Source organism: Pseudopodoces humilis, chromosome 9 (assembly GCF_049639895.1).
Source record: "Pseudopodoces humilis isolate 2021_Gansu_Grassland_sample_001 chromosome 9, ASM4963989v1, whole genome shotgun sequence".
In the NCBI taxonomy this organism is placed as follows: Eukaryota; Metazoa; Chordata; class Aves; order Passeriformes; family Paridae; genus Pseudopodoces; species Pseudopodoces humilis.
Genome location: NC_142208.1, coordinates 1536918 through 1552367, shown reverse-complemented (window position 1 = coordinate 1552367; position 15450 = coordinate 1536918). Strand labels below are relative to the sequence as shown.

The 15450-nt window shown below is 46.2% G+C and overlaps 1 protein-coding gene across 1 annotated transcript in view; it reads right to left on the bottom strand.

Moving 5' to 3' along the window:
• The window catches only part of HK1 (hexokinase 1), a 35900-nt gene that overhangs the window by 16669 nt on the left and 3781 nt on the right, over positions 1–15450 (bottom strand). Inside the window, exons 2-5 of the mRNA XM_005530515.2 lie at positions 12489–12651; positions 7699–7847; positions 2849–2968; positions 54–149 (exon numbers count right to left, since the gene is read on the bottom strand). Of these exons, the coding sequence (XP_005530572.1) occupies positions 54–149; positions 2849–2968; positions 7699–7847; positions 12489–12651 (528 nt within the window). The remainder of the gene's footprint in view (positions 1–53; positions 150–2848; positions 2969–7698; positions 7848–12488; positions 12652–15450) is intronic.

Genomic DNA, 15450 nt, shown 5'->3' with positions numbered 1-15450 from the left:
GGTCCCTGACAAAGCTGAGACACAGCTACAAAGGAAAAAGAAGTGCAATTTACCCCACGTTTCTTGATGGCCTTGTTAAGCAGCCTCACGACATCTGCTCCCTCTACTCCGCTCGCTTTGAAGCGCTTCGTCCAGGTTATCAGAATACCCTGATAAATAAAACAAGACAGCAACATTCAACAGGATTAAACCATAAGACACACACTGATTTATTTTATTTTTTTTTTCTCCTTGTTTTTAAAAACAAGATTTTGTATTTCAAATGAACCTTCAGGTCTTTTTTTCTCACATGACCTCTAACAACCCAACCTGAGACAACTGGCAGTCTTAAATTCTAATTACAATGAGCTGAAAGATGGAAAATTCTTTTCCCCTCCCTTGCTAGAAAATGGTGTGTTTGCATTTTGTATTTTCAGCCTACTCTTCTCCCTGCTACTCCTCGATAGTTTTTCTTGGAAAACCATTTAATCCTTTTGGGCCATGGAAATAGACTGCTTTCAGAAACAGCTGACTGTACAGGGCTGAGTACAGAGCAGGGATATGATGTTGGCATGTCCAGGATTCAGCTGCAGTGGGGATCGGGCTGCTGCACATTTACTGCCTGGAGTCCCATCTGTGTGGGCTCGTTTAACTGTGGGATGGTTTTTATGGGTTGAGGCAAATGACAATACTGGAGATGGAATAATGCACGTCCCTATTTCCCTATTTTACAGCACAGATCAAAAAGGAAATCCTGGTATTGAATTCCTTGTCTGCAAACCATCATGAAGAGCCTGCAAGTCCCCCAAGGTAATGACTACACTGATCTTTTGCTATTTACATAATGCCTGGCTGAATCAGAGCATTCAGTGTACAGGTAAATAATAATAAAAGAAAGAAAAGAGCATTGACAGTAACCAACTGACAGAAAGACAACTCAAACCAGCTCAGCTTTCCATACCCACCACAATATTCCCATCTGTCACAACAGGAGTCCAAGAAGCTAAAACCCAGAAAAGCTGAAGCCTGTAGGCACAAGCAGGCAATGCCCAGGTGTACGTTTGCCCATATCTCAGCTTAAAAATCAAATTTTCCCTCCAAACTGAGATAGCTGCAGGGGACAGAGGGTCAGGGCAGCTCTTTCCAGACCAGGAGATCTCTCCTACCCCTAGACCCCAAACTCAGTTTGTGTAAGTTTTGCCAGTGTGCTGCCCTCGTGGCCATCATTTAGAGACCCAGCAAAGCTCCGTGCTGCTGTGCAGGGAAACTGTGAGCAAAGCCTGCTCTGCTGGCACGGCTTTCACGGGCAAAAAGGGCACCTTGTTTCACAAAACATTTCTAAGAAACTGGTCAAACCACACTGGCAAAGAGCAGCTCCTCTCAGCATTACTGGCCACTGTGCTGGAAGAAATTTTTCCTTCACCAGCAAAGCCTTGGCAGCAGAAAGGAGCCCTTGGAATGCAGCAGAGTTGAGTGGGGCCCAACCATGCGGTGCCCATCTTATCACCCTTGGAGCAAATGGGGACCACCTTGCCTCCTTCTGCTCACCAAGCACAAGAAAACAGCACCCAGGCAAGCACGGCCTCGCAGAAGCAGCAATCCAAGAACAAACCTGGCCCACAGAATCCAGGGGAGAAAAAACCATATTTTTCAAACACTCCAAACACATCAGCAAAACCGTCAATTTTGCCGGCATTTGTCAACGTTGCCGGCTTTTCTCTTTAAGAAACACCCTCCTCCCTTGTCTCTTTAGTGTCCCACTCCACTCTGCCACTGCTCAGGTGTCCCCATGGCACCCCACATGCTGCCTACCCCACACAAGCGCAGTTCCATCCCAGCTGGTTGGAGCAGACCAGCCCACAAACATTTGCTTTCATCATGCAGCTAAGCAAACCTTCCCAAGGGCAACTCAACTTCACAACCACATCCCCAGCACGGCTCCGCTGTGGTCAGGAGCCTGAGCCTTACCATGCACCACGGCCCGATGGGAGAGCTGCCCCAAGGTCAACTCATGTCTTCTGATCTGATGCAGGTAAAGGCAGCTCTCTGCTCTGAACTGCTCTCAGACCCTGAGTTAGTCAGCACCCTTGGGTTCAGCTCTCAGCACTGCTCAAGGAGTATGAAATGTAACGAAAATCATGCCTCACCTGGCCCTCCTCAGCACCAGCATCTGGGGGGCTGTTGCACCAGGCTAACCTAGAGACCTGCAAGCTGGAAAAGCAGGTCGTGCTTTAACAGGGCAAACTCTGCGTGTTTTGTGTAGATTTAACTTTCCTGTATCCATTTGCTACACGGTCACCATGGCAATGCTGTACCGGGAGGCTGCTGAGTCATTTGTGGTACAAGGAGCAAAAGGAGGAAAACACCACAGCATCCTTGTCCTTGGCAATCTCATCAGCCACTGCCCAAGGCTGGTTATCCCCACCTCTCTGTAAAGCAGGCTGGTTCCAGGTGACCTGTCTGACTGGTGGCACGGCTCGGGATCGCTGCTCGGCAGGGACACCCGGATCTGGATCCGTGTGTATTTGTGAGGGGCAGCAAAACCCGAGCAAACCCTGCTGGGCTGGCTCCTTCCCAATCACACCCGTGGGGAGGTGAAAAAGGCTGCACAGGAGGCGGGGAAAACCACTGCCATGTTTAGAGGGTAAACTGTAACACAGAGAAGCTCAGCACAAAACATCAGCTGTCTCCTCCCCTTTTGTTACCCAGCTCTTTCAGACAGAAACATAAACACAAACACAGTCTGACAGCAAAATATAATACTCATTTATCCCCAAAATGAGACCTGTCTGGGATACTGCTTTCATGGCAGTGTTTTAATAACATGGCAGCTCTTCTGTGTATTAAGAAAATTGTGAAATCTTCTTACCTCATCTAGCTTGGTTTGTCGACAGGGGAAGGAGAATGTAAACCCGACTGGCAGTTTCTTGTCTTTGATTTGTTGTTTCTCCATAAAGTCTCCCAGGCATTCAGCAACATGATCAAAAAGCTATAAGAAAAAATATAAAACCACCATGATTAGAGATACAGCTTCAGGGAGAAAATGTTTCAAACTCCATATGAAAACTGCTCTGAGTGAAGGGAAAGGGGAAAATAGCTCTCCAGATTTTAATTTTAGATTTTATATAAGACATATAAATGGCATAGCTGTGAAAATACTCTCAAGCAAGGCATGTTAACACCTTAATAGGTAATATATTATGAAATGGACTGTCCTTTTACACACCTAATTCTGCAGGCATCTTTTACATCCTTATAAAAACACTTGCTGAAACAAGAAGCTCGTGGCTCTCGAGCCTGCTGTAACCCTTCCACTTAACATTTGATGAGAACAAAAATGTTCTTTTAACCTTTCTATAACAGGAAGGAGTGAGTCAAAAGAACATTTGGGATCCAGTCCCACAGGAGGCTGAGTACTCTTACAGTGATGTAGAGAAGACAACATCTGCTTCGCTCAAGCTTTGCTGAGACCAGAGAACCCAGCACTTTGCAGGAGCCACTCAGAAGAACATCAACTCTCAAATCCATTCCTAATCATCCCTAAAGCACACAACAAACAAACAGAAAGGAAACCCAAGGGATTCATCTAAGTATATCTTCCTTGTTTGGAGAAACAACCCAAAACAGGGATATTTTCTGCATTTCTTGAAAGGTTGAACTATGCAGGCAGCCTGCACCAGGCTTGTGGGTACCAACTCCCACCCAGATGCCTCGATGGCATCTGTGACCACGGCACTACATGTCCCTGTCAGCCAGGCCAGGAACCAGGGAGGCGCAAAGGCCTCTCACACTGAGCCATTTGGAAAGCCCCTCAGGTACACTGCAATGCTCAAAGCTGAAATCAGGCCTGGGCAACTGAAGCAACAAAAACACACATTTGTATTTACCAGAAAGCCAGACATGCCTTCAACTGACCCATACCACAGATGGATGGCAAGCTGTTAACAAGTCACTGCCTGCCCTGGGATATAACTGTGCCTCACATTTTAACTCCCTGAAAAACAAAAACCCAAACAAAATAAACCAAATCCTATCTGCAGCACTGGTGGGATGGGAGCAGGTAATCTCCCTAGAAGACTGGGGATAACTGGGAGGGAGTACACAAAGACATCTGTTGGCTCCAATTAGCCCACACAGCTTTATTAAGAACAATTTAGAGTCTTGGAGAGACAGGAATGTACTACAGACAGGCTGCAGCAATTATAAATGATGAATAGGAATACTTTGTCCTTCAAAGCAGGTCAAGAAGCAGCGTGCGTAATGTTACAATTAAACTGAACACCTTAAACTCATGCCTTAAATGAGGTCAGATTTGATTAAGGAAAAGTACAGTGGTTTCCCAGGGAGAATTTTGCCATTCATTGCCCTGGGCAGATCAAGGACATTTTCCTGAGCCCACACAGAGAAACAACATGGGAATGCAATGCACACCGCTGCACTTCTGGAAGACAATTTTCAGCTGTCCAGATGAGGGACAGAGGAGTCACAAAAAGAACTACAGTTACATAAAAAAACACAGCAACTTCTCCAGGAGGAAAGCAGAAACAGCAAGAGTGTGTGTTCTGATTACACTTTCCATCTGAAAGTATCTTGCTGAATACTGAATATTGTTTGAATACTCAATCCTACTAAACTTTCAGCTGCTTCCAGGATTACAAACAAAAACCAGGGGCCAACCTCAAACCCCTCGGGAGCTCAGAGAACAGGAAGCAGAAATGTTGACTGTGTATGTTGTTAGAAAAATCCCTCCCATGCAACGAACTACGAATGCATACAGAAAAGACGGGATCTGCTTTGTAAGTCTAAATGCAAAAAATTCCTGGGCATTCCCAATAGACTCCAAAAAGTCCACGCACCTGCTGTGTTTGCCCACGCAGTCCTGGCAGGAGCTGCTGAAGCTCACCTATGTGAGTTAGCAGTACACTGGGAGGGCAGGGAAATGCAATTAACTATTAGCCATAATTTGGGCACTACAGGAGCTGCGTCTAGTCAGTGATGCACGGCCTGGCTGTGCTGCTGTTGTTCATACACCGCAGAGGGAAGGCACAGCTCAAAAGCAGAAAAAAGACAGGCATTTATTAGGTTTGCTGCCACTGACGCTCGTAAGATTTTTCCTAAGGAGACTCAAGGAAGCGTCTGTGTGTGCCCATGACCATATTAATATCCAAACCTTACCAGTGCCAAATGACTCTGACTGGACAGTAGAGGCAACATTACAAAGATCCAGCAGAATTTCATTAAAGTAGGGAAGGTGCACAGAGGAAAAAATCAAAATCTTCTTTTACCCACAGATTTGCGGTAGGGAACAGTGTGAACCAAGTATTTTATCATATGTTAAAGAGAAGGACGGAGGGAATGCCACAGCCAAGAGGAAAGGACCAGTATGATTCACAGACCTGAAGCAATACAGCCTGAGACCCTGAGCAACAGATCAGGCTTAATTCTCCTGACCATGAAGTTGCCCGATCAAGTTTGGCTCCAAGAAGTCTCCACAATGATGCATTTGGCAGACAGGAGACTTGGACCAGCAGCTGAAGATCCAGGCCCAAGCCCCTCAATGGGGATGATTTAAGCAGCAAGGAAACTACAGTTTCAGATCCAGAGGATGGCCACAAATCCGTAAGCTAGCCCTAGTGGTGGCAGAACACAAAAAGCAACACCAAAATCAAGTTTCAGATGCATTCCCATTCACTGAGCTGACACAAGAGACAGGCTTCTTACAAATTTTACACCTGCTATTACACTGCTGAAGTCAATGAGAGTTTTGCCCTTCACTTTGATAGGGAACTGTCTCTGACTGGTAAAACTGTCAGCCCATGCCTGACAGACAAACAAAAATGGAAGTTTGAATGCCACAAAGTAGAAAATATCAAAAGGAACCTTGCTAGGGAGACATGAAGCCATAAATCACAATCCTTCAATAAGCTGATTATGCACTAAGCTTCAGGAGTGTAACTCAGCAAAGTTAATGACACAGCTTGCTGGAAATCATTAGTAGCCAACCCTCCACAGGCAGCTCAGGCCAAGTATTCCACAAATCTGGCTCGGACATTCAGTAAACCTCAAGATAGACATCGGTCAGAAGAACCAAACCATCAGCTGCCTGTCTGCCTCCTGGGCACCCCCCATGCTTCCCTCTGAAGGCACACAGCAAGCACTGGATATTGTCATGGAACAACTTCAAACCCGAGTGCTATTCTGATAATGCTTCCAAGTTCTGCTCTCATTTTCCTGGTACTTGAATACTGTGCCCATGGGGTCAGCGGAAGCCTTGCTTGCCTTTCTTTCAGCTTAACAGCCATGACAAAGCCTATCAGCCTGAGCTCCACACTGCTGCCTCCCAACAGCCAAATGGCCTTTGGATAGTGAAAAATTAAAACACAGCTATGACAGTGACATGGAAAGAAAGCAGACCTGACATCTCCCTTCCCGGCTTCTCCTTACCACCCTTATCATGTCTCCATCTAGAATCCCCTAAAGCCAGCCTGCCTTGCCTCCTCAGGACAGACACTTGGGTGTGCAGACAGCTCTGATGCCTGCCAGCCTCCAGCTCCTGACACCCATCCATGGACAAGCATTCCCCTGCTCCCAGCCTGCCCACCCAACTTCCCTGCCTCGGCCAGCCACAGGCAGCTCAGCTCAGCTCCCCTCCAAAACCATTCTGTGGGAAAGCCACTGCATGACCTTCTGGCCCAAAAACGAAGCAATAAGGTTAGGAAAAGTCCTTACAAGGGGGTTATTTTACTGCTGTGATTCAGATATCACAGCAATGCTTTTATCAGTTCTACTGACAAGCCATGATCGCCACCTTACACTCACTGCTGCATGAGAATGCAGAAGCACTTATTACATACAGACAATAAAGAGATTAAGGTGACTACAGAAAATATATTAAAGGTAGAAATGCTGTTCCTATAATTTTTTTTTCTCATCTTTTATTTATTCTTCTGAAACAAGCTTTGAGTTTCCTGCAGGTCTCGTACTCCTGAACAGCACTTCATTCTAATAAAAAGTGTAAAAACCTTGCTGTTTCCAAAAATGAATATGACTTGTTTTGACTTATGCTGACACGGAGACAAATCTGACTTCCTGATCATAAAAAAAAAAAAAAAAATTAAAAAAAATCTTTCAAATAACTCAATTTGAAATCCAAGTGAAAGGATACAAATATTTTCTACTCTTGGAACAGGGAAGACTGAAAAAAAAAAAAACTTTCAATTACTCAGCAAAACTTAAGTTGAAGCTGTGCCAAAACATTCTATCAGATTCCCGTAATTTTTCTAATGTACTTGTACTTTTCATGAATGCTGAGTTGCTCAGACTGCCAGCACAGAGATGTGGCTGTCATGGGGATTTCTGTCCCTCATCTAACACTACAATTGCAGGGCTGGTCATGTTCATTGCTTACAAAGACCAAGTTGTTTTCCTGCTCTCCATTTGTACTCATGGAAAGTAAGTTCACCATAAAAGCCAGAATTTTTATTTCTAAGCCATTTTTTCCCCTAACTTATCCAGAAGCCTCCCACATGCTGACAGCAGGTTTGCAGCACCCATGCATGCTCTGTTACACTAAGTACTGCTTATCCACTTTCAGTATTGACCCTGGAGTCTGCATGCTGCAGGTACAGCTGTTGAGATGTTACCCTCATTCCTGTGGGGGTTTTCTAAAATCTAAGCAGCCAATCTTTCAGAGAGATATGCCAAGGAAGAGGTGCTTACCCGTGTTCCACTCCCGTGCATGATGTCTTCTGGGGTATTATAAATTTCACTTTCCATCTGCACCGTCTGCTTTTTTTCATGCGATACCTTTACCCGAAGAATTCGGAAGTAAGAACCGCCGAGATCCAGCGCAATGAAATCTCCTTTCTCTATGTGGAAAACAAGACACAAGTGATTAAAAATTGCATGCAGCACAAATCTGGGAAACATCGAGCTTGGTTAAGTGCAGCGCTGAAGTAAATGTCCAGTCCCTACAGCAAAGGAGTTCCAGCTGCATCTATGTGAACTTGATTCCAATGATCTGATTCCCTACAATTTAACATGAAGTTGGTGCAATGGCAACTGCAATGAAGGTTTACCCAAAAAGAATCCAAAACAGTGGACACTCTGTATCCATATCTCATGATGAAGCAAGGATCTCGGGAGAAAGCCAAAAGAGATGTTGAAAATAGAGACAGTAAAATGAAGGGATGCCAGACCACTGACAAGCAGCCTTTTGCTCTAAATAAACCTGTGTCATTCTGGCAAATAGCAGTGAATGGCAGCTGCTCTAAAATCAACAAATTACACACAGATGTAATTAAAGTAGGAACCACACCTTATCTCATGTCCAGAAAGGCTGAGATTCACTGCAAACAGATAAGAGAAGTCAGAGAAACGACAGCCTAAAAAAACAGCCCAGTACTACTGCAGGAGTTACTCAGAAGTTGTTATGCTTTGCATAGGGCTCCTAATATCTGCACAGGAGCCAGGGAAAGAGTTGGGGTACCTGCATCTCCCTCTGTGCTGGAGAGAGCTGAAGCCAATCCAGTACCCTCCAATCTCCACAGACTCCAGGCACGTGGCCTGGCTATCTGAGGAATGACACCCCTGGAGAGCAAGGCAAACATATTTGACTGACCTGCTCGTGCCATCTCGTGCCTTATCGAAGAGGGAGCACAGACAGCAATCATCAAAGTCTGCAAAAAGATACTATTTAGGGAAGCAGTGTGCACAACTTCCTCTCACAGGAGTGTGTGCCCAGGCTGCAGATAATCACCAGGGCTCTTGGCAAGCATTTTGTGTCTGTGCACGGCATCCCCGGGCTCACCGAGGCTGCTCAGAGGGCAGCAGAGCAAAGGCACGCGGTGCTTCCTCATCAGCTGTGACTTTCAGAAGGCCACTCCTAACATCACCATTTTTCCACTTCTACCTAAATTCAAAGTGGAAAAACCTCTAGCAGCTGGGAAGATTGTTCTGACATGTTACCTCAAACGCACTCAGCTCTCAGAGCCTTCTGACCCCAGACTATCACCAAAATTCCATGTATGCAATTTATCCAAGAGGATTTCCAGAGCCATACCAGCCTCTGAGATTACTCTATCCACTACCGTATCAAACTCCTAAAATCTGACATAGTGAGCTGTTCCTCCTCATCACCCCAAGCACCTCTGCCTCACCCCACTCAGCAAAGCTGATGAACTGGACAAGGTGTCTCTCAGGACATCATCAGGGATCTTTAACAGAAACAGACCAAGAGAGGCAAAAACACACCGCAAATGTCCTTTTGGTTTTCCAAGGTTGCAGTGTAATACAGAAACAAAACACTGTCATGTGAGAAACCACAAAGGACAATAAACTCCATACAGAAAAACATAGCAAAATTACAGTGGGAGCCCACAATTTCTAATATACCTCCTAATTTTACTGCACTACAAAGCAACTTCTCCTTCTTGCTGCTCAAGCCAAAAGTTTGCCAAAACACAGACCTTGCAGTGCTTCACTACCTGTTTCTGAGCAGTGTGGCTTTAAACACTGCTTTGCACCAGTACAAATGTCATTTAAAACATGAGCACAAGCAAACTGGAGAGGCAATTCCCTTTATTTGGCTCAGCATAAAAAATTCATAACCTACTTCACCGCGGCAACTCCGGAAGTCAAACACTGACCACAAGTTTCTCATTAAGCCAAATACTCAAATAAGCTTTATCTTATGGGTATCATCTGTTGAGTGCAAAGCCATTACCTGCAATAACTAATGGGAAAAGCAACATTGGACCAGATGGCCCCTTTTCAAGCCTAAGTGCATACCTCAAACAAACACTACACTTCAGAAATACCTTCCCTGAAAATAAATTAATGGGTCAGGGTGTTTGATTTCCAGCACCATCAAGCTCATTGCAAGGTAAAAAATTAAGAATCATCCTTCACTCGCCCTTTAAAAGATCTCTGAACTAGAGTGTAAAGCTTTCTGCATGCAGCTGGAGTTTTCTTTTAGTGTGCTTGAGGAATTAAACCCAAGTAGCAGCATTTAATCTGTGCTTTGTAACACCAAGGTGCAATCAAACCTGCTGTGAATTTATTTGGCCTTTGAAAGCATTTTGAATTAGCTTGAGGCACCATTCTGGGCACTGTGGACAGAAAAACCTCATGGCTTTTGTAAATTAAACAACTCCAAAAGAAGGGGGGAAAAAAACTGCTAACATCAACACCTCCAGAGTCTCTAGAATTACTGCTCACCAACTCCTTGCTGAAAAAGAACACAAGCACAGATCTGAAACTAAACAACAGTATTTTTCTGAATAGTCAGCTCCCATAATAATAATTGGACTCAGAGGAAAGAGCTTACAAGGCAGTAATTAGAGACAGGCCAGAGAAAAGGGCAGGCTTTCAGCCCCTGGCTTTCACGGAGGGACAGCTGAAGGCAGAAATTGCCATCTTTGGGCACATCCACACAGCCACATCCGTGAGAGCCCCCCAGAACCTTTTGGAGGAGGAGGGAAGGGGGCTCTGTGCCTGTCCTGGCTCCATCCGTGCGCCAGACGTGACAGGCACTCCCTGACGTGAGTCAGGGAAAGAAATGCCACAACACCCCCTGACAGCAAATATTGTTCATACCTGGGGTCAGAACATGCCCCTCCAGGGAAAGAATGGAATGGCACTGCCTGCTTTTCTAACACCCATCCAAAGAGGCTCTCACCACCTACACATACAGATCACCACTGAGTTCTACAGAAACTGTCCAGGGCAAAGCAGTGCCTTGCTCTAATCCGTGCTGCAAAGCACTGCCAGCAGTGTGCCCAACCTGCAGAGGCTGGCAGGAGCCAGGCGGGCACAGGATCAAGAACTGAGCGCCCTGTACACAATTCACAAGGTTCTTTTTTTAAGTAGGTGTGTAATGCATGATCTGAAATTAATGCCCTGACATACAGACACGCCTACGCACAACCAGGGCTGCTCACTGCTCTGGCTCATCCTTGGTCCCAGCAACATTCAGCAACCTCTCACACCTCTCCATGTGCAGATCCCCTTTTTCCTGGGCCACCTCTAAATATTCACAGTTTGTAGGATGGAACAATTTTCAAAATTATTTGACTCACTGCAAGCAGCTCAGATTTGATACAGTGCAGTGCCTGATGAAGTAAGGAACTGAGGACAAGTCACTACTCAAATGAGCTCAAAACAAGCATGAATGAAAAAAGAGGGATTTTTGGAGCCACTAGAAACGCTGGGATTCCACACAAAAACCCTCAAGTCACCTCATGTGCAAATCTTTAGTGCAACCTCTGCCCGTGACCCAGCTGCGTGTGGCAGCTTCTGGCTTTCTCAAGAGGCTGCAAATTTCAACACAGCATTTCAACATAACAGCCAGCAATTCTAAATTAAGGGAAACACAGGATTCAAATACATTCTCCCCTTGTTTTTTTTCAGACAGCAAATCACATCTCAGCTAAAAAGCTTGAGATGGCAGAAAGCAACAGCAAAGCAAAGCTATCAAAGAATTCCACCTGCCAGACAGCAGCACCAAGCTTCACAAAGCACCTGGCCCCATGTTATTCCACCAATAAATTCTTAATTCTAACTCAAAAAAAAAGAAAGCTTCAGAATAGGTAATAACTCTGTTGTGAAGTTCTTGCAATCCCTGCACACAGGTAACACACCAAACTAGTTAATCTGGGGTAGGCGCCACACTAGTTAACTAGCTCATGCTACATGAAAGGGAAACCCAGTGTTACTACTAAATAATAAACACTATATATAATGTTTATAAATACATTTAGATACTCTATAGATGGTATTTTTTACAAACACATAGTAATTTTTAAGTAATAAGTAATAGAGGCAATCTTGGTCTCAATTACCAACAAAACACCTTTTTGGTGTCTGATAGCTGTTTGTGCCTCTTTTATCTGGTACAGCGGGCATGGAAAAAAACAAGTCCTGCATCTAGATGGAGAAAGCTTAGCACACCAGGGAAGCAGCTTTGGAGGCACACACTACATCCTCCTCAAGTTCTGTGAGTTCTCCCCTAAGACAGTCTGGAAGAGGAAGCTACAAAATGCAAAATGAATGCCAGGAAACTCAAATTCAGCCTGTAATCACAGGGAAGCCTTTCACACTAGGGAAAAGGTAAGGAGCAGAGATGCTAAGAGAAACAGCAAATTACTAAAAGCCACTGTATTTAAGGCTCTAGGCCACATGAGTGTGGACTGCATGAATCAAAAACCATTCTATGTGAAGTATTGATTGTTGGCAGACAGGTCTCAGAGTAAATGTACTGACTGATAGTGAACTGACTGCTAGGAAGAGCCCTTCCATTGCCATCAAAGTGGCTTTGACAAGGGAATCACAAAATCTTCCAGCATCTGCGGGAACAGACCTGCACACAGAGGGAAGGATGCCTTCTAAACATTGTCTGGGCTTGCCAGGAAGTAAATCCATCTTGATCTTGGTAGGATGCTGTATATCTGTAACAGGTTTCCACAAAGCACACCACGTTTAATACGGAAAACAAACACTCAGCTCCTTACCTGAACCATCAGGAATGGACCTCACAAAGGTGGGAAGCATCTTCACCGCAGCTGTTGGGTTAAAATCCCTGGAGAGGCCATTCTTCATCTCTCTCCTGAAGCGAGCCATGACATCCAGCAGCGTTTCATCAGAGAGCCGCATGGCGTAGAGGTACTTATCAATCTGGGGAAGACACACACCAGCCCGGGGTGAAAAGCTGTCCTTTCTCACTGCACGGATGGTGTACAGCCCCAGAATGGTCCCAGGGCTCTGGCCAAGCTGACAACACAGCCACACGCCTCGTGCCTTATCTTCTGACTCAAAATCACAGAAAATGTACAAGTCTAGGGCCTACTGAAGTGAGCTTTGCCTCCTCTCTTCCACACAAAACCATCTGCCCACAGCCTCAAAACACCACCTCCAGCCCTTGCCCCACTTCTCAGCTTTCCTGACTGTCCAGGAGTTAAACAGCTGGAGCTAAAATCCCTCTTTTGACACCTTGTCCCAGCTGGGGTGATGTGGGTGTCAGAGGTGCTTTCTGTTTAAAGCCTCACATTGGGAAGGACTTGCCACAGTACTTTTGGGGCTGCGTTACAGGCTGACAAATTATTTTCCTGCAGCAGACCACTTTCCCTATCCCACTCCAAAGCTGTAACAACCAGAGGGTCTGGAAAGACAGAACTTGACAGTGGGCAGGCAGCACCTTCCTTCTCAAGACAAAACATCAAATTAAAAGTTGTTTACTTGTCCCTTGTGGCTTCTAATGACAGGAGCTTGCTTTACCTCCTTGGAAAAAGGAGGCAGTTCTAGTTTTCCAATGATACTGCTTTCTGTAATATTGCAACCACCTTCACTGTCTCTCAGAAGACTGAGAGATGCTTTGATGCCTGAAAAATACAACATGGCCTTGAGGGGTTCTTGCCAAACACACCTCCCACCTTTTTTACTTCAGTTGCCAGTCTATTCTTGCCTTGTTTCCTTACCTGCCTTGGAAATTTGGTTCTGCAAATGGCTTAGATCGAAGCCACACCTTTGGGATCACTTTTGCTCGCAGCTCAGCAAGACCAAAAAAATAAAGCCCTGCCCATGTTTTCTGTCCTCAGCAAAACTGGAAAAGCCACCTCATTTTAAACCCCAGGCCAGCTCTGTGCCAAGGCTCCATGTGTCTCCTTGGCTGCCCTGGAAGCTTTGAGAGCAGCTCATCTCCAAGCTGGCATTACGTCTTACAAGACCAAGGCCACAATAAAACATTTTATGTGAAACACACGTACGCAAGTGCTCCGTATACCAGGGACTTCGAGATGGGAAGCAATGAACAACGCCCTTCGCAAAGGAAATGCAATCAAAATGTCATTAAACCCTAAAATGACCATAAAACCGGCACCAATTTAATTGCTCATACAGAAGGTGCTCCTGCCCGCCCTACTCAAGGTCTCCCCAAAGACAGCATCTCCCCGAGCCAGACACCCTCCTGCCATGACCCAGCACTTATTTACACAGACGAGGCAGAAGGCATGGAGAGTGCTGCTGGGCACAACTACCCAGCCTGATCCCAAACCACAGGCAAGCCTAGACCCCAGGGGACACAGCCAGAGGCTGTACAAGCTGTAGACTTTTCAATGTCATTGCTTGCAGAGGAACAATACCATGATTGATAATACCACGACGAAATGAGACCATGCATTTTCCCCACGAAGCGGTGACGTGACGGTGCAGGCGTACAGCTGAAGTGTAGAAGAGCTGAGCTCAGGTTCTCTGCAACAGAGGCCAAATGCAAGACCCCAGGACAGCATCCCCACATCCCTGCTGTGTCCTGTGCCGCCCTCATGGGCTGACAGCCCCTTCACAGCAACAACCACGGCCAGTCACTGGCATCATTTCACTCCAAGAATAAAAACCTGGATGAGATGTGCCCTCTCTGCAGCCCCAAACGCCGTGGGGATGGATGCAGAGGTTGGAGTCTGGCTAAGCAAGAAGGTCTCTCCTTCATGGCAAACCCTGCCATGGGTTTGTTTTTTTTAGCAGAGTGTGTAAAGCCATGATGTCAGAGCATGAGGATACTCCCTTCAAAAGGAGAGGGAGGGGGAACCAACCTCTTTTTCAGGCTGAGCTTTCAGCAGCCCACGCTGCCGCTCAGAGGGACGATTCCCCAGAACTCCCAGTGAAAGCTACAGTAAACATCATCCACAGTCAGACCTCACCGTGCACCTAATACACCCCTCTACAAAGCCCCACTGCTGCATCCTCCTCCCAAAAGCAGGGCGGAAGGATTCCCGCTCACCGAAAGCCCTGTTGTGAGCGCAGGTTGTGGCGTTTGCACAGTCAGGACTGACGAGCCCATTCTCCCCACCTCTGCCCCTGTGCTGCCCTCAGCAGCGAGGGAAAACGGGAGGGAGGGCTCTTTTTTGCTGCCGTGAAAGACCAATGAGCGCTGCCAGCGCCCTTACATAATTGGGCTGGACCCTCCTGCACGCAGCGAGCATCGCGTTTTATGGCACCGAGGCCATCCATCTCCACCGCTGAGATTCCCGGGGCGGGGACACTGAGCCTCTGCTTGAAAAAAAAACTCACTCCTATGTGTTACAGCTTCCAAAACCACGAAAAACTAGGGGGAAACACAAAAAAAAAAGGCAGTTTTTTGGTATTTTTTTTTTCCCTCCCAGGCAGGTTAGTCATTCCAGCAGTGTGGCAGCAAGGGAGTAAGTGCAGCCCTCCAAGGGAAAACTCCCAGCAAACAGCCATAAATAACTTGAGGCGGGGGGGAGCCGGAGGCTGGATTATGGGATGGAGGTTTAATAACTCCCTGCTCTGCCGGCAATAAAAGCCGATCACAAAGCAAATCTCAGCCGTATGCACGGGGAAGCTGTGGAAAGGCTGCCCAGGACACACAAGCAGACCCGCAGCCCCAGTGAGGATCCCGTGGGAGACAGGTGCCAGCCCCTCCCAGGAGATGGAAGAGGGCAGGAACAATTTCAGACAGAC